Raw genomic sequence first — 14,963 nt, forward strand, 5'->3', positions numbered from 1 at the left:
AGAGCACAAGGCTTTTAATATCTCGACTCCTTTCATCATCGAGATGACCCAAACGCTATACCTATCAATTACCGAGTTGGCATGGTCCCAAGGGGCCCACTGAGGGGTGGCTATGAGGCTTCTTACGCAAGATTGTCGACGCGACGGATTGGCCGAGGGTATGCAGTCACCCACCTGTGATGAGGATTTTAATCATGAATGTCGGAATTGTCTGCATCGCGCTGTCGGACCGCAGGACTTACAAGGACTTTGATGATGATGGTTTCATTTTAGGTGATCCAGCCGCTTAAGCTTGGGATTGCCTGGTTTCCAGGGACTTTGCAACTGGGGATGGAAGAAAAACGAAAGTCACATTAGTAATGAGCGATCCAAGGAAGAACTTTGATCCACTTAGCCGATCCCCACGTGACAATCTACTAGGCGCTGGCCCCTCATTCTGCTTTTGGTCTAGCTCAAAGTACTTTAGCACCACCGTACAAGCCTAACCCGTATAAGTAATAATGGCTGAGGCACCTACGGAAAATGGGTTCCATGTCTGGCTCTGTTCTTTTCATCTTCATGCCACACTGAGTTTACTGAGCCAAGAGCCACTGATTCGTTCCTCGTATCTGGGTGCTCAGATGCGTTGCCAGCCAAAGAGGATAGTGCACGGACGATACTGACGTTCTCGCGAATGAATTCATGCCTTCTCGATGCACACGCGCTCAGTGAGGCTGTGAGCATCCTGCTCAGCTTGATCTGGTGGGCCGTGAGCAGAATATCTCTGCTGCAGAGACTGCAGCAAATGCGAGCGCGTTCTTCGCTTTGGTGGCTAACGTTTTCGACGTCTTGTGAGTTTGCAGATTTGACTTGTACTTGCCATATCTCGCCTTCTTATGGCTCACTAGGGGTGGAAGTGATGCCTCACATAGTGACCACGGGAGTTCACTTACTATGCCTGACTGCCAGCTGCGACTACAAATGGCACAGATGCTGCCAAGAACGTTTGACAGGGCTCAAAGCTCCTGTCTGCATCGTCCGTACCAGCCCCAGAACCCCTTACAGAATTGCCATCTCAAACGTCGCAGATCAACGTTGTCCTGAACTGACCGGGGGATGAGCAAAAGTACAAATCGCACAAGGGACTCCCCCAGACCCTTGCTATCGATCGGTCCGTTGCACAGTTGCAAAGTCTTGGAGCCGTGTTGCGGCCTGGCCGATCTCGCATTTTCCGAGGTCCGCAAAGTCTAACCCCACACTTTGGTGCGGTGGACGGAGTGGGCACCATGTCATGAAGACGGGGTTCGAATAAACATAAAGAGGTAGGTAGGCCAGAGAGCGCCATGGGGGATATGTCCAGACGAATAGCATCTCTGAAAGAGACAAGCGTCGCGAGAAATAAAAACAAAAGTCCTGATCAGTTCTCACCTCGTGTTGACCAATTGACTACGATACCCGCTAAGCCACTAGCTAGTACAGCACGCTCGCAAACATGCCGTCCACCGTCACCAAGCCCGACCTCGAACACTTTGTCCCCGTGAAGCCGACGTCCGAGCCCCTGGAGTACGCCGAGCTGGTCACGTTGGACCTCTCCACGTTCGACAATGGCCCGGACGCGCGCAAGAAGCTCGCCAGCGAGCTGAACCACGCGATGCGGACCCAAGGCTTCTTCGTGGTGGTCAACCACGGCATCTCGATCGAGCAGATCGACCGTCAAGTCGACATCGGGTACCACGTGCTCACCAAGACGCCGGTCGAGGAGAAGCAACGCCTGCAAGGCCGGATGAAGCAGGAGGGTAGCTACCAGGGGTTCAAGCCCCGTAACTACTGGCAGATTGACCAAGGGGTCAGGGACCAGATTGAGCAGTACAACTGGAACCGCGACCTGACGCTGCGCGAACACCCGTCCACGTTCGTGCCCTTCGTCGACGAGGTCCAAGAGCTGAACGACTTTATCCACAAGGAGATCCTGGTCCGGCTGCTGACGCTGTTCGCCATCTCGCTCGACCTGCCCGAGGACTTCTTTGTCAATCTCCACCGGTACGAGGTGCACGACGACTCCTGGTACCGGTACATGATGTACTTCCACGCGCACAAGGCCGAGGACATGCAGAAGACGGGCGGCGTGTGGCTCAAGGGCCACTGCGACTTTGGCTCGCTCACCATGCTGTTCAGCCAGCCCATGGCGTCGCTGCAGCTCATGGACCACTTCACGGGCAAGTGGCGCTGGGTGCCGTACGTGCCGGGCGCCATCATCGTCAACGCCGGCGAGATGATGGAGTGGTGGACCGGGGGTTACTACAAGGCCACCATCCACCGCGTGTGCCAACCGCCCGCCGACCAGCGCAACCAGGACCGTTGCGGTCTGTTTTACTTTGTCGTCCCCAACGACGACGTCAAGATCAACACCCTCCTGGACGAGTCGAGCGTGCTCCGCGACGCCGGTGTGCAGAGAAAGTTCGAGCCGGGCACGGAGCCGACGTCCAAGCTGTACAGGTCTGCTCGCATCAGCGCGTACGGGCAGACCGAGGTCTTCAAGGGCAAGGGCCAGGGTATTCAAGAGGAGACTATCGCGGGGATTAAATTGAAGCATTACAATTGAAAGGGGGATAATCCTCAAAACACGGGAGGATTCTTTCTCCCCTTCTCTTTACTCAGAAGAAGGGCAGATGATGAGGAGGAGAAAGAAGAGGATAATAATGCTGGACAAGAATTCCACAACCCGGTCAACGCTAATCATTCGTATGAATTCTGCATGTAATTTTTTCATCCTGACAGAATTTCAAATGCACACGAGTTTTTTTTCATTCTTTATTACCATCCCTAGCTCGCAACCATCCATTTCTGGCTGGACTGAAGTGGACCTTGTCGTAAGAACGTGGATCAAAGTCGTGTTGTTCTTCGTGTGGCACTGTGGTTAGCAAGGTTCCCCTGGATATATTGTCCTCGAGGGAGAGTGCCAGGGTTTTGTTGCACCTGGGTTGAACACTTCGTCTGTCAAGGACGGCGAGATGGGTTCATGTGGGTTCGCGTGGGAATTTCTGTGCATCTATGGTGTTGAGACCTTATGAGGATTTGAGGGTGCGTATAGTGTGATTCGTCTATCCAAGTCGATGTGGTCCACAGGGGGCCTAAAGCTCCCGTAGAGAGGCAGGCCACAACAAGGGCCCGGCCATTGAATGAGACGTCACGACACCCTCAACGCCGTGATGGCACGCCGTCTTTTGTGTATCTATCTATCACCATGACCCCTCGCCGCCACATTCACAGGCTGCTATACTTGCGATACTTGCCATCTCAGGCCCTTCAAAAGACGACTTTTTCCTCTTGCCATGTATCGCCCACGCAAAAAACGGTCACAAGGTATACCGAAAATCGGGATGCAAATGGCCGAGGCGCGTGGGATCCTGCTGGGTCAGGCGCCAGTCGCGGGCGCCCTGTTCTCTCTGCCTGTTCTCCCAGCGACAGTACAGCATCGTCGAGGTGGTCATGATGCAGAACAGGATGGCGGCGCCGATGTTGATGCTGTGGCCCATGGTGTATTCGGGACTTTTTTTTGTGACGTTGTCAGCTTTTGGATCCCTAACCACACGAGAGATATTTTTGTGTATGTTTGTGAGAGAGAGAGGGGGGGAGGGGGGAGGAAGAAACATACGCGTCCTTGGCAAGATACGAATATGTCGCGATAAAGGCCGCGCAGTTGCCAACGCCGAGTTGCAACCCGCTCGACGTGGCGCGAACGTAGTGCGGCGCGGCGTTGTTGCTCAGCCATGCGAGGCACTGCCAAACAGTATAAGTTCAAAGAAACATCTCACAAACGGATTGTGTGGTCTTACCAAAGGCGACGCAGGGTATAGCCCGATCGCAATGACAAAGGTCGCTCCGTACTTGACGCCAGGGAGATCCGACCCCAGAAGCATCGAGTAGCCCGTCGCGACGAGGATGCCGCCCGCGACCATGAACGGCGCCCTCATCCCGGCTTTGTCCGAGAGGCGGGTGACGAGCAGGACGCTGAAGAAGCCCAGCACGTTCGGTGGAGCGGTCAGCAGCTGTGCGATCGTCGAGGTGTATCCGAGAGAGTGGACGATGGTAGGGAGGAAGAGCGCGTAGGCCTTTTGTTTCAAACGATGGTCAGTCCCAGTATGTCCCCATAGCTTTACCAAAAAGATGACTGAGGAGGGGAGAAACGCACATAAAGAGGCACAATGATCATCATGTAGGCAACAGAAGTGAGCCACGGCAGCGGGCAAAAGAGCGCAATGCGCACCCAATGCCATGAAAACTTCTCTTGCTCGACTGTGGCCATTCCGTTCGCCGCCCGCGCATCACCATAGACTCGCCTGTGCGCGACGACCCGCTCCTCTGGCGTCAGGAATTTGGCGTGCGTGATGCTGTCTGGCAGAAACATCGCCGCTGTGATTCCAACGAGGACCGTGGCGGACTATCCATGGGATTCAAGGTTAGCTGGAGAGTTGTTGCTGTTGAGAGTGTCACTTTTCGCACTTACACCTTCGACAAAGAAGATCCAAGGCCACTCTGGAAGATGGGTCAGTGCATGATACTGGTTCACTAAGGGGTTATCGCGTCTCACTCTGGTAAGATCCGACCTCAATCTTCGCAAGGCCGGAAGCGAGTAGGCCACCAAAGGCACTGCTCAACGGAGCGGCACAGTAGAAGAGTCCAATCCTGTAAGCCATCTCACTCCGGCGATAGAACATGGCAAGGTAGATGAGGATGCCCGGAACGAGACCCCCTTCAAAGAAGCCGAGGAGAAGACGCCCGGCAATGAGACCCCCCAAGCTCTTCGTGAAACCCGTAAAGGTGCTTCGAGAAGTTGTGTCAGTCAAAATTGTTTTGAACGAGAACCGACCTCCCTTCCCGGAACTCACCAGACAAGACCCCAGCCGGTGATGAGGGCAGGCAGATAGAAGCCCGCGCGACAGTACTTGACGATCCAGTTTGACGGTATGTCGACCAAGATGTAGGGGATGTAGAAGAGCATGAGGGCCAGATTGTACTGAGTGCCCACGAGTTTGAGATCCTGCGAGATGCCGGCGATGTTGGCGTTGCCGATGCTGCTGCGGTCGAGGAACGAGAAGAGCCAGATGGCGAACAGCCACGGCAGGATGTGTCGGTCGAACTTGTGCCTTATGCGTCCGTCGATCTCTGGATCTGGTTCCTCAAGCAATTCCAGTGACTTGATGGACACCTTGAGGTCCTCTTCGTGGATGGCAACGGGCGTGTCGCCATGTGGCTTGTCTCCTCGATGTGTGGTGGTGGTGGTTGTGGCGGTGGTATCCATTTGATGGAGCCTGCTGCTCAATCGAGGTGTAAGGATGCGTCTCGTCTACCGCAGTCGTCGAATGGATGGGAAGTTCCTGAGTGACAAAAGTGAGAGGGGGGACAGGTGAGACGCAGGAATGTTGCAGGGGGAGATGGGGAGGGCGTCTCGTTAAGACGGAACGAGGGCGATCAATGCCCTTTTGATGATATCTCAATGCACGCCCGTCTGCCGTGTTTGCGGACCAAGCGATGGCCGCTTCAGCCGACATCTGTGGGAATCAATCTCCATATCTCTACAGGTAGCAACAGACCGGTGCTGTGGCTAGCATAGTTAGCGACCTGTCTATGTACCGTGCGGCGGAATTCCTGGTGGTGAAAAACCTCAATACCCCGACGACTAGCCTGGCATATGATCCAGCCAAAGTACTCGCTATTCTAGCTTGTGGCCAGAATCGCGGGTTCTTACACCCCGGACCTTGCACACAATGTTGTTAATGTCTACATGCGCAGCCGGCCAAGTACACCTCGGAGACCTGTAGAGACATAGTGTGGATTTTTGAGCCTAAAACTCTGAAAATGGAAATCTAACATTGGCACTGGTCTTCTATATGCTCATATCTAAATCTAGACTAGGCCAATTTTCGGTAAAAAACTTGTCGAACACGGGCCACTGTAGGTCTGGAATCGGGGTCAGGTTCAAGTCGACCAGGTCTAGTTGGTCGCTGTCCAAGCTAGGAGCAAAGTCATCGAGGATATGGTTGGGGTTTTCGTCCCCTATAGAACCAGTCAGACAGCTTGATCGAGGTTTTGCCAGGGAAGCCAGTGTAGAAAGGAGGGAGGGGGCAGTCATACCATGGTTGTCTCCGTATACATTGCTCTGGCCACCAAATTCCTGCCGCCACCACCAGAAGCAGTCGTAAACCATGCTCATCCCAAGGCGGGCTTTGCTTCTGACCCTAAGACTGTCCACGAGGCCGTTCGAGTACTGAAAGACCTTTCTGCTGGTCCACAACTGGGTGAGAATGATACTGAACCGAGCAAACGCGTCGTCTGGGCGCACGGCGTGTCTCTTGTGGTAATTAATCACAGCAAAATAGTTCCGTTGCCCTCGCTCCAGATCCAGCTGTTGAGCGACCGCAGCTCTCCCCACCCGGAGAATGGTGATCACTGCGCTGTGCAGGAACTTGGTGATATACATGGGGCCGTATTCGGCCATGCTGAGCTCTGAATCTAGCTCCATAGCGAGCTCGATCGTCCTGCAAGCAAGCTCGTACATTACAAATAGGGTGGAGTCTTCAATCGCGGATCGGTGTTTGAATAAGTGAAAACTTAGGAGATGAAGCCGCGCAGACATGGCATGAAACCGATCTGCTCGGGTCAGCCTACGACAGAGACAAGAGAAGCACAGATGGGATGCGTTGATATTGACGTACCTATGCGCTCTGGCGCATCTGATTCTAGTTGGACCAGTCGATCGGTAGCTGAGTGAATGATGGGACTAAGCGCAAGGTCCAACTCGTCTGCTGGCTTGTACAGCGCGTGATTCTGGATGTACAGAATAGTCATGCTGAGGTATTCGCTAACCTTCTTCTGGAACTGGAAACTCGGCGTCATGAAGGTACTCAACTCCTGAGAGTCGTCGCCATACGTGTCGGGAATCACCAAGGGAGGTGTCCCATTGACTGTAATTACCCTACTCCAAACTCAGAGCCGTAAAACTTTTTCAGCGGATGGGTGGAACCGACCTTTGCGAGACAACTACACATGCAGCCCACAGCCTGCCACGTGCCATGCGGTAGGTGAGATCCTGATTCACTTTGGTGCGTGCAAACTCTTGTCCCACGCCCGAGACGTGCAGACCGATGGTGGTTGCCAGTTGCAACACCGCTCCAGCGAGGACTGGGGTAATATCATTGCTCAATGCTTCAAAGGGCATTGGCCAGGAGCACAACAGCAGGAACGCCTGTATGGTCAGAAGCACAGGTTCCTGCGCAAACAAGGCCAGCTTGGCCAACTTGGAGACTTTAGGACCAAGCAGGATGATCAGTGTTGGATTCTCGCTGTATTTTCGAGACCCGACCGCGATGATTGTCCAGAACAGGAGGGGCGACTGTTGATGGCATTCATTGGGAGTCAAGAGGGTCTCGACCATGGGCACGTAAGCCATGCAATGACGTTTGAATCTGCCACAAGCTCAGTCCTGATATACCTTACTCACAAGGCTCTCTAGGCTTACATGGCGAAGCAGTTGTCGATGTCCCGCGCCGTGATTTGCAGTTCATCGAGACTCCGAGGTAGTGTCTGGGAGCTCCGGGTGGAAACTGTAGGCAGATTTCTGGCAGGCTCATGGTCGAGGGGAGGCGGGAGCGATGTCGATGGAGGTGTTGGAGCGATGATGCTGGTTGACTCCTGTCCTTGGATCGGCGCAAGGTATAATTGTGGTGTAGCAGCTGGAGGGGTGGGACTGACGACTGGAGGGACAGCCACTTCATGACCTTGGGCCGAGGGAGAGCTATTGCTGGAGGACAGATACAACTGCTTGCGCAAAGTGTCCAGCTGGTTCTGCAGCTCTGTCTTCCTGTGATCTCAACGTCAGTCTGCACAGCTTCAAAATGGTAAGCGGGGGAGACTGACGTGGGACGTCGTTGTCGCCTGAATTCCTTTGAATAGACACATTGGACACCAACCCGACGACAGCGGGAGCACGGCTCTGGGAAAGTATCAAGCCGGTCACACCGGATCTATGTATGCCCGTGTCAGGAAGAGCCAGATGGCGCAAAGCCCCTGAGGGAGGACAGGGACACAACATACCTTCTGTTGCCGACATTCGGTACAGGCCATGGCTAGACCTTACAGTACAGTGCGTGAGATGCATTGGAGATTGGAGTGTAACGATTGTAATACTGGCGCGGTCACCAGGATAGAGGAATGTGGCCGACGTGAAGTTCACTCGCGTGATGCCAAGCGCTGTTTGGACCAGTGGCAGTACCGATGATAGGGTTTACACATCTCCGACGTCGGGAGTTGGGTGTATAAAGGACACAAGCAGTGGCAAGGCATGGAATACGGTGTACGAGGTCTGGAGAATCAAGGCATTCATGTGCATTCGGATCTTCTAACCCCGCGTCCCCGCACCGGCCCTTGAGTCCCCGCACGTTCCACCACTGCCCTGCATTGCCTGCGCTGCCTGCGCCCTCGTGGCCCTCCAAATTGGAAATTTACATACAAGAGTCCCTCGTACAAGAGTGCATATCAATCAAGCGACATAAAACAAGCAACGCCCCAAAACCCAAACCAACGTCTTCCGAAACTCGGCCATCCCGACTCGCCACTGCGACCTTCGGCTCACCAATAATAGAGAGTCCAGAGTCCGGGTTTGAGATAAGCCAAGAAGAGAAGACGACGACATCCAGTCAACCTCAGATCACGCGTGTGTACCGGGAACTGCGAGTTGCTGCTGTTGCTAAACCAGAATGTCGGACGCGGTGCAGGATTTCTACCAACGTCCAAGCAAAGTTACAACTTCGAATGGAGCCTCAATCAACTTCCACGCGAGGGGTTTGAACAATGTTTCACGGGGTGATACAGTCCTGGTCCTGCTGCATGGCTATCCGCAGTCGTGAGTCATCGGGTTAAACTCGGTCCAATCTCGCCGTGCTGGTTTCTGGATTGCTGACGGTCACAGGAGTTATTTGTCTGTACGCCACTCCCGTCTAAGGACTACGACTAACGTCTATTGGCATACAGGTTTCGATGGGTACAGCCTGGCTCTATCCACTCAGCGTGCACAACCATACTGATGACTGGGATCTAGTTGATACCTCTGCTGCCCGCCAACCTCCCTCTTTTCGTCCCAGATGTATGTCGACGTCCAGACTTTGTGAAAGAAAGCGTCTACTGACCTCGACGACTGTCTTCACCTGTAGCTTCCCGGCTATGGCGACAGCGCCGCCATTGGCTTGCAGCAGGATAAAAGGACGGTCGGCACTACAGTTCTGGAAGCTCTGAAAAAGAGCCTCCCGAGTCAGGCAGATGAGCGCCCGAAGATCATCATCGCAGGACATGATCGAGGCGCACGGGTCTGCCATCGTCTCGCCGTCGATGCTGGAGATATCTCCTCATTCGAGATTGTCTCGGTGATCCTCCTCGACATCGTCCCCACGGCAGTCCAGTGGGACACCTTCACCAGCGCCAAAAGTGCCGCCTCCAGATTCCACTGGGCGCTCCTCGCAAACGTGGAGATCGCCACCAAGCTCATTGGTAGTCACGGCGGGGGCTCGTGGTGCTCTGAGCTGATCCATCGGTGGGCAGGCCGCAACGAAAAAAGGAGAGCGAGAGTCCTCGATTCCCAAGCCCTCGCAGTCTACTGCAGTCATTTTGACAAAGAATCTGTCATCAGAGCTACTTGTGAGGACTACCGTGCTGGTGCCTTTGAAGATGACGACCTCCAGCGGGAAGATCAAAAGGCAGGAAACAAAATCAGGATCCCGACGTTGGTGGTGTACTCAGAGGCTTATATCGGAGCCACTTACGACGTGGAACCGATATGGAGAGAATGGTGCGCAGAGGGGACCAAGCTGGAAACCAAAGCCATCGGAGACGGAGTGGGACATTTTCTGCCCGAGGAAGCTCCAGAGGAGACAGCCGAGATTATGAATACGTGGATCAAGCAATGGACACCGTAGTGATGTTTACTTCGCTGGACAACGGCAACTCCATGGTGGCGTTCGCAATCATGCTCCTGGTGAAATTGGAGAGAAAGATCCTGGCAGACGGAGTGATGATACATCATATGAGGAGCTTTCCAAGAAAGATGTTGTCAGATTAAGTCTGCCATACACTCTGACCATCTATAAGGACTGGATTCACCATCTTCCTCCTCGACTGCTACATTGTAGACGTCTCCAGCATATAATCAGAACTATATCCAAGGGACCCTGGAATTCACATTCTCGAGTCCTTCGGTGTCACAATCGAATGGCATGATATCCCGTCAATACCTGATACAGAGATGTCCGATCGCACTTGGACAAGTCCGAGCATCGGCGTCGGCGACCAATCAATAGACAAGCTTTGTCCGGGCCGCAATCGGCGCCGATGTCGACTGGACCAATCACATGGCTGCCATTGACCTCGTCCAAGCTAAGGCTCACCTCCTCACCTCCTCTTCCTCCACCACTACAAGTCCTGGATGGCCAGGGGACTGTCGATCAGACCATTACCAATCCCGGAGGTTGGCTCTGCTATGTCTGAGGCATCCAGTCCTTGGGGCATTGAGCAAGAGTCTGACAGAACCTTGAATGCTCAGACGGCCCGGAGTGCATATTGCTTGTGCGAATACACAGGTGGTCATCGCTCCGAATGTTTCGAATGGTTTCGGACGCGATATATCCATTTGGTTCGTTGTACCCAACTCTCTGCTTGTTATCTACAGAAAAGTCTAGGGAAAGACATTCAATTCCCAGCCAAGGTGAGCCTTTCTGAGAAGGTTGACCATCATCAGACTCGTCTCCAAGTTACTCGGAAGTATGTCTCCTCCTACTGGAATCTCCTCAGCCATCGACGCCACTGCACCCAGTAAACCCGACGGTATCACGGGTCAGTTGTGCACCTGGATCACGAGCACCAAACTGTCTGATATCCCTGACCATGTCATCGAGCGTGCCAAATATCTGATACTGGATGGCGTTGCCTGCGCACTCGTGGCCGCGCACCTCCCCTGGTCTGAGACCGCCGTCAAGGGCGTATGTACCATGGAACCCGAGGGCGTCGGCCAATGCACACTTATTGGATGGGGGAAGGACAAGAAGTTGCCCCCAGTGGCTGCGACCATCTTGAACAGTACATTTATCCAGGGGTTTGAGCTGGACGACTACCACTCCACCGCGCCGCTACACTCGAATGCCCTGCTGATACCGGCTTTGCTGGCTTCGGTGGAAGCGGCACCTTTGAACTCTACTGAGGCGTCACCGTCATCAGGTGCCGACTTCCTGCTCGCATACATCGTCGGCTGTGAGGTTGGACCACGGGTTGGGCTGGCACTGCACGGCGCCGACTTACTCAGCCGAGGCTGGCATAGCGGCGCCCTCCAAGGCCCTTCAGCGACGGCGGCTGCCGTTGCCTCACTACTTCGACTGTCAGGAGCACAGACGGAGTGGGCACTAGGCACGGCGTGCACCCAAACGGGAGGACTCATGTCCGCGCAGTTTGGGTCGATGGCCAAACGAATGCAACACGGGTTCGCCGCGCGCAACGGCTTGTTCGCGGCGTTCATGGCCAAGCAGAACTACACGGGGATCCAGGAAGTCTTCGAGGTCCCCTACGGCGGGTTCCTGAGCTGTTTCAGCCAAGGTGCGAGCTTCGAGCCGAAATCTCTACCTCAGGAGCTCATCAGCGGACTCGGCTCGCGCTGGGAACTCGAATGGATCCGCGTGAAATTACACGCCGCCATGGCCGGCTTGCACGGGACGATTGACACCGTGGCGGGCCTACAGCGTGCGCACCCCGAGCTCTTCGCTCCAGAAAACCTAGCCAACATCGTGAGTATCGTGACGCAGCACGCCCGCCCGGCGTTCGAACACGGCGGGTGGATCGCGGACCCGACGCAGCCGCTGTCCAGCGTCGCGGCTCAGATGTCGATCCAGTATGCGGCGGCCGCGCAGCTCGTCGACCGCCAGGTGTCGATGGTGCAGTTTGGCGCATCGCGGCTCAACCGGCCGCTGCTGCGCGAGCTGATGAGCAAGACGACGCCGACGCACAACACCGCCTTCGACGCGACCAAGACGTCGCGCTGGCGCACCGTCATGACGGTCAAGTTCGCAGACGGCACCGAGGTGCAGGGCTCCATCGAGGCGCCCCGGGGCATCATGCCGCCCGTCAGTAACGACGACATTGTGCACAAGTGGCGCGAGTTGACAGCCGATATTCTCGACGACAGCAGACGCGCCGCCATCGAGAAGTGTGTTCTCTCGCTAGAAAATATTTCCGACGTCAGAGATCTCGCGAACCTGCTGGAGGAGCCCGTCAGATGTCCTATCGACGTCTAATCGTGTAGTCGTCTAACTCGGCTGGCCGTAGCTGTAGCCACTAGCTTGGCTTATACATACATAGATCTTGCCGGTGCTGGTGCTAGGCCTGGTGTTGATAGTGCTGCTACTGCGCCAGGAAAAAAGACCTGGCAGAAAAGAAAACATCGAATGAATGAACTGTACTGACTCACTCCCGTCTTTTGGTAAATAATCTGGTTACATGTTCATACCTAGGCTACTCTTTGGTGAATGATCAAGTCATATAGTCATACATACATACATGCATACATAGACTTACTCCCCTGAGTTCCCTGGGTGTGAAAGCCCCACGGGAATGAAAAAAACACTATCCCTCTTGTAACTTCCCGTGGATGCATTTCTTGTCTATTCCGCTATCTAATACTCTTCCCTTGGTGGATTTCGAAAGAGATGACTGGCGTCAGATGTGGATCGCGAGAAAGTCTATGAGGATCACCTTCGTACGATATTACGGAGGTATGTAGGTAGGTATGTAAGTAAGTAAGTATCTAGGCAGGTAGGTAGGTATGCAGGTAGGGATATAGGTGCGGATTGTTACCTGTGGCTTGTTCAATACAGTGTTCGTTACACAGATAAGTGCCCGTTTAATGAATATGTGTCTGTGTGCAGAGAGGCAGTGGAAGAGTTATCCGATTTTGCTATCTCTACCGAGTGGCAACATAAGCACTCAGAGGGCCGTGTGGCTGGCTATATACAGGGCAGTGTCCACAAGAGGATCTCGCACTTGGGCGTTACAGTGCCCAGGCATGGGACAACACACACACACACACACAGAAACACTGAAAGAGTTAGTACCCTTTTTCTTCCCCAGCTCCAGCTCTGTTGTCGCGAGGGCCGTTCACAGAATATATCTGAAAGCGAGGTGCTGGTCGCCCTCGTCCTCCAAGCTCCGCTCCACGTGGGGATGAGGCTCGCCTGCCGCGCGGTAGCGCTCGATCTCCGCGTCCTTGCGGCGGTTCTGGTACCGCATCCAGAAGATGTTGGAGGTGGCCATGACGATGGCGAAGGCCAGCATGCCCAGGACGATCGAGTGGCCCTTGACGAAGCGGGGCGGGTGGTCGTAGACGTGGGTGCCCATGATGGAGAAGCACTGGCCAAAGACCTCGGCCATGGCCCACGTGGTGCCGCGCTTGGTGAAGCCGCACGTGTTGATGCCCAGCCACGACGTGAGCAGGATCACGCTCGGGTACAGGCCCGCGGTGATAAGGCAGGTCGCGAAGATCAGCACGGGCACCGACCGCACGGACAGCAGGATGATGTACCCGACGCAGGAGACCGACAGGGTGAAGACCAGTAGCAGACCCTTGGTGTTGTACTTGTCGGAGAGGAAGCAGACGGCGATCAGGAACACCGACGCACAGGCGTATGGGATCACGGTGAACAGCTGTGCCTTGTCTGGAGAGGTTGGATGGCTTGATCAGCAGCTGCTCATTCATGACTCGAGGGGAGGAAGGAAACAGGCATGAAAATGGAACAGAGAAGTCAACTTACCTGCAGAGTACCCAAAAGACTTGACAAAAGTCGGGAGGAAATTGCCCACAGACGCAATCCCGAGCGCCACGCCAGCGTTGATGATGGCAAACATGTAGGATTTTGGATCCTTGAAGGTTGCCCAGATCTGTCGCACGTCGATATTGGCTCCCGTGGTGTTATAGTCCTTGGATCTCTCGATGGCGAGTTTGAGTTCGGCCTCGCTAAACAGCCACGTCTTGAGCTTCTTCATCCGGTCGGCAAAGTTGGGAATGACGAGAATGACAGTGGTGCCCACCGCCACGGCCAGGACGCCTTCGATGATAAAGAGCCACCTCCAGGGAGCAAGTCCAGTTTTTTCAAGAGTCAGGTGCCTCTGAATGCCAAAAGATATAAAGCCCGAGAAGGCGCCAGCAAGAGTGGCAGCAGAGTAGAAGACGGCTGATTCGACATGTCAGCTCGGGCGAGCACGAAACAAGGATGTAGGTATTGACTCACCGCTTCGAGAGGCCAGCTCGTTTCTTCGGTACCAGAAGGACAAGTACAAACCCAAGCCTTGAATGAAGGCCTGGGCGCAGCCGACGAAAATTCGGAGGGCCAGGACGGTCGCATAGCCCTGAGCACCGCCAATCCCGGCACAGAAGGCACCAAATGTCAGCACGCCGCCGCCAATTAAGGCTGGTGCTGTGACCCAGGGCAGTCTGAGGCAGATATTTCCCGGAAACATGCAAATGATGTAGCCGACAAAAAACATGGTCTGTTGCATTGAGGGTCAAATTATTAGCTCTCCGGGTCAGTAAAGGGCAACTGTGGTCAACTTGCCAGGCAATTGTAGAACTGATTGGGAGTGAGGGATAGGTCCTTTTCCAATCCCATCAAGCGAGCATTGCCGATACAATTTCGGTCGAGGTAGGCGACAAAGTAGATGAGGGAAGCCAGGGGGACGAGGACCGCATCCAGCTTGATTACGAGTCTTCTCTCCTCCCGTGGATGGATCTGGGCGTGTTCCTCGTGTCCGGCAAAGGCATTATTCTTGATTGAAATTTCCTTTGGGTCTGTCGCATCTTCAAGCATTTCAATGTTTGTCCCAAGACCATGTTTGGAGAGATCGGGAGTGGTCGAGTCTTGCATGTTGGGCGAGTGGTTTGTTGGCTATTTCTCGAG

General features: G+C 54.4%; 7 protein-coding genes across 7 annotated transcripts; 3 read left to right on the forward strand and 4 right to left on the reverse strand.

The window, feature by feature from the left end:
* Positions 1 to 1,471: 1,471 nt before the first annotated feature.
* Positions 1,472 to 2,581, forward strand: AYO21_07246 (hypothetical protein; the record flags this gene model as incomplete). Its single annotated transcript, XM_022657203.1, has 1 exon — positions 1,472 to 2,581. The coding sequence occupies one exon, from the start codon at positions 1,472 to 1,474 to the stop codon at positions 2,579 to 2,581; it is 1,110 nt and encodes a 369-aa protein (XP_022510538.1).
* Positions 2,582 to 3,335: 754 nt separating this feature from the next.
* On the reverse strand, positions 3,336 to 5,281 carry AYO21_07247 (hypothetical protein; the record flags this gene model as incomplete). The annotated part of the gene is made up of 7 exons (XM_022657204.1): positions 3,336 to 3,561; positions 3,635 to 3,759; positions 3,816 to 4,091; positions 4,172 to 4,420; positions 4,487 to 4,515; positions 4,571 to 4,803; positions 4,869 to 5,281. 7 exons carry the CDS (start codon positions 5,279 to 5,281, stop codon positions 3,336 to 3,338), a joined length of 1,551 nt encoding a protein of 516 aa, XP_022510539.1.
* A 585-nt stretch (positions 5,282 to 5,866) lies between these two features.
* Positions 5,867 to 8,103, reverse strand: AYO21_07248 (hypothetical protein; the record flags this gene model as incomplete). The annotated part of the gene is made up of 7 exons (XM_022657205.1): positions 5,867 to 6,036; positions 6,115 to 6,630; positions 6,696 to 6,955; positions 7,008 to 7,445; positions 7,499 to 7,840; positions 7,897 to 8,003; positions 8,074 to 8,103. 7 exons carry the CDS (start codon positions 8,101 to 8,103, stop codon positions 5,867 to 5,869), a joined length of 1,863 nt encoding a protein of 620 aa, XP_022510540.1.
* Positions 8,104 to 8,735: 632 nt separating this feature from the next.
* Positions 8,736 to 9,947, forward strand: AYO21_07249 (hypothetical protein; the record flags this gene model as incomplete). The annotated part of the gene is made up of 4 exons (XM_022657206.1): positions 8,736 to 8,881; positions 8,948 to 8,960; positions 9,077 to 9,121; positions 9,189 to 9,947. The coding sequence occupies 4 exons, from the start codon at positions 8,736 to 8,738 to the stop codon at positions 9,945 to 9,947; spliced, it is 963 nt and encodes a 320-aa protein (XP_022510541.1).
* An 843-nt stretch (positions 9,948 to 10,790) lies between these two features.
* On the forward strand, positions 10,791 to 12,308 carry AYO21_07250 (hypothetical protein; the record flags this gene model as incomplete). The annotated part of the gene is made up of 1 exon (XM_022657207.1): positions 10,791 to 12,308. One exon carries the CDS (start codon positions 10,791 to 10,793, stop codon positions 12,306 to 12,308), a length of 1,518 nt encoding a protein of 505 aa, XP_022510542.1.
* Positions 12,309 to 13,167: 859 nt separating this feature from the next.
* On the reverse strand, positions 13,168 to 14,553 carry AYO21_07251 (hypothetical protein; the record flags this gene model as incomplete). The annotated part of the gene is made up of 3 exons (XM_022657208.1): positions 13,168 to 13,724; positions 13,821 to 14,240; positions 14,298 to 14,553. 3 exons carry the CDS (start codon positions 14,551 to 14,553, stop codon positions 13,168 to 13,170), a joined length of 1,233 nt encoding a protein of 410 aa, XP_022510543.1.
* Positions 14,554 to 14,612: 59 nt separating this feature from the next.
* Positions 14,613 to 14,930, reverse strand: AYO21_07252 (hypothetical protein; the record flags this gene model as incomplete). Its single annotated transcript, XM_022657209.1, has 1 exon — positions 14,613 to 14,930. The coding sequence occupies one exon, from the start codon at positions 14,928 to 14,930 to the stop codon at positions 14,613 to 14,615; it is 318 nt and encodes a 105-aa protein (XP_022510544.1).
* Between the last annotated feature and the right edge of the window lie 33 nt (positions 14,931 to 14,963).

The sequence above is a fragment of the Fonsecaea monophora genome (genome assembly GCF_001642475.1).
Source record: "Fonsecaea monophora strain CBS 269.37 chromosome Unknown Scaff54, whole genome shotgun sequence".
Classification (NCBI taxonomy): Eukaryota; Fungi; Ascomycota; class Eurotiomycetes; order Chaetothyriales; family Herpotrichiellaceae; genus Fonsecaea; species Fonsecaea monophora.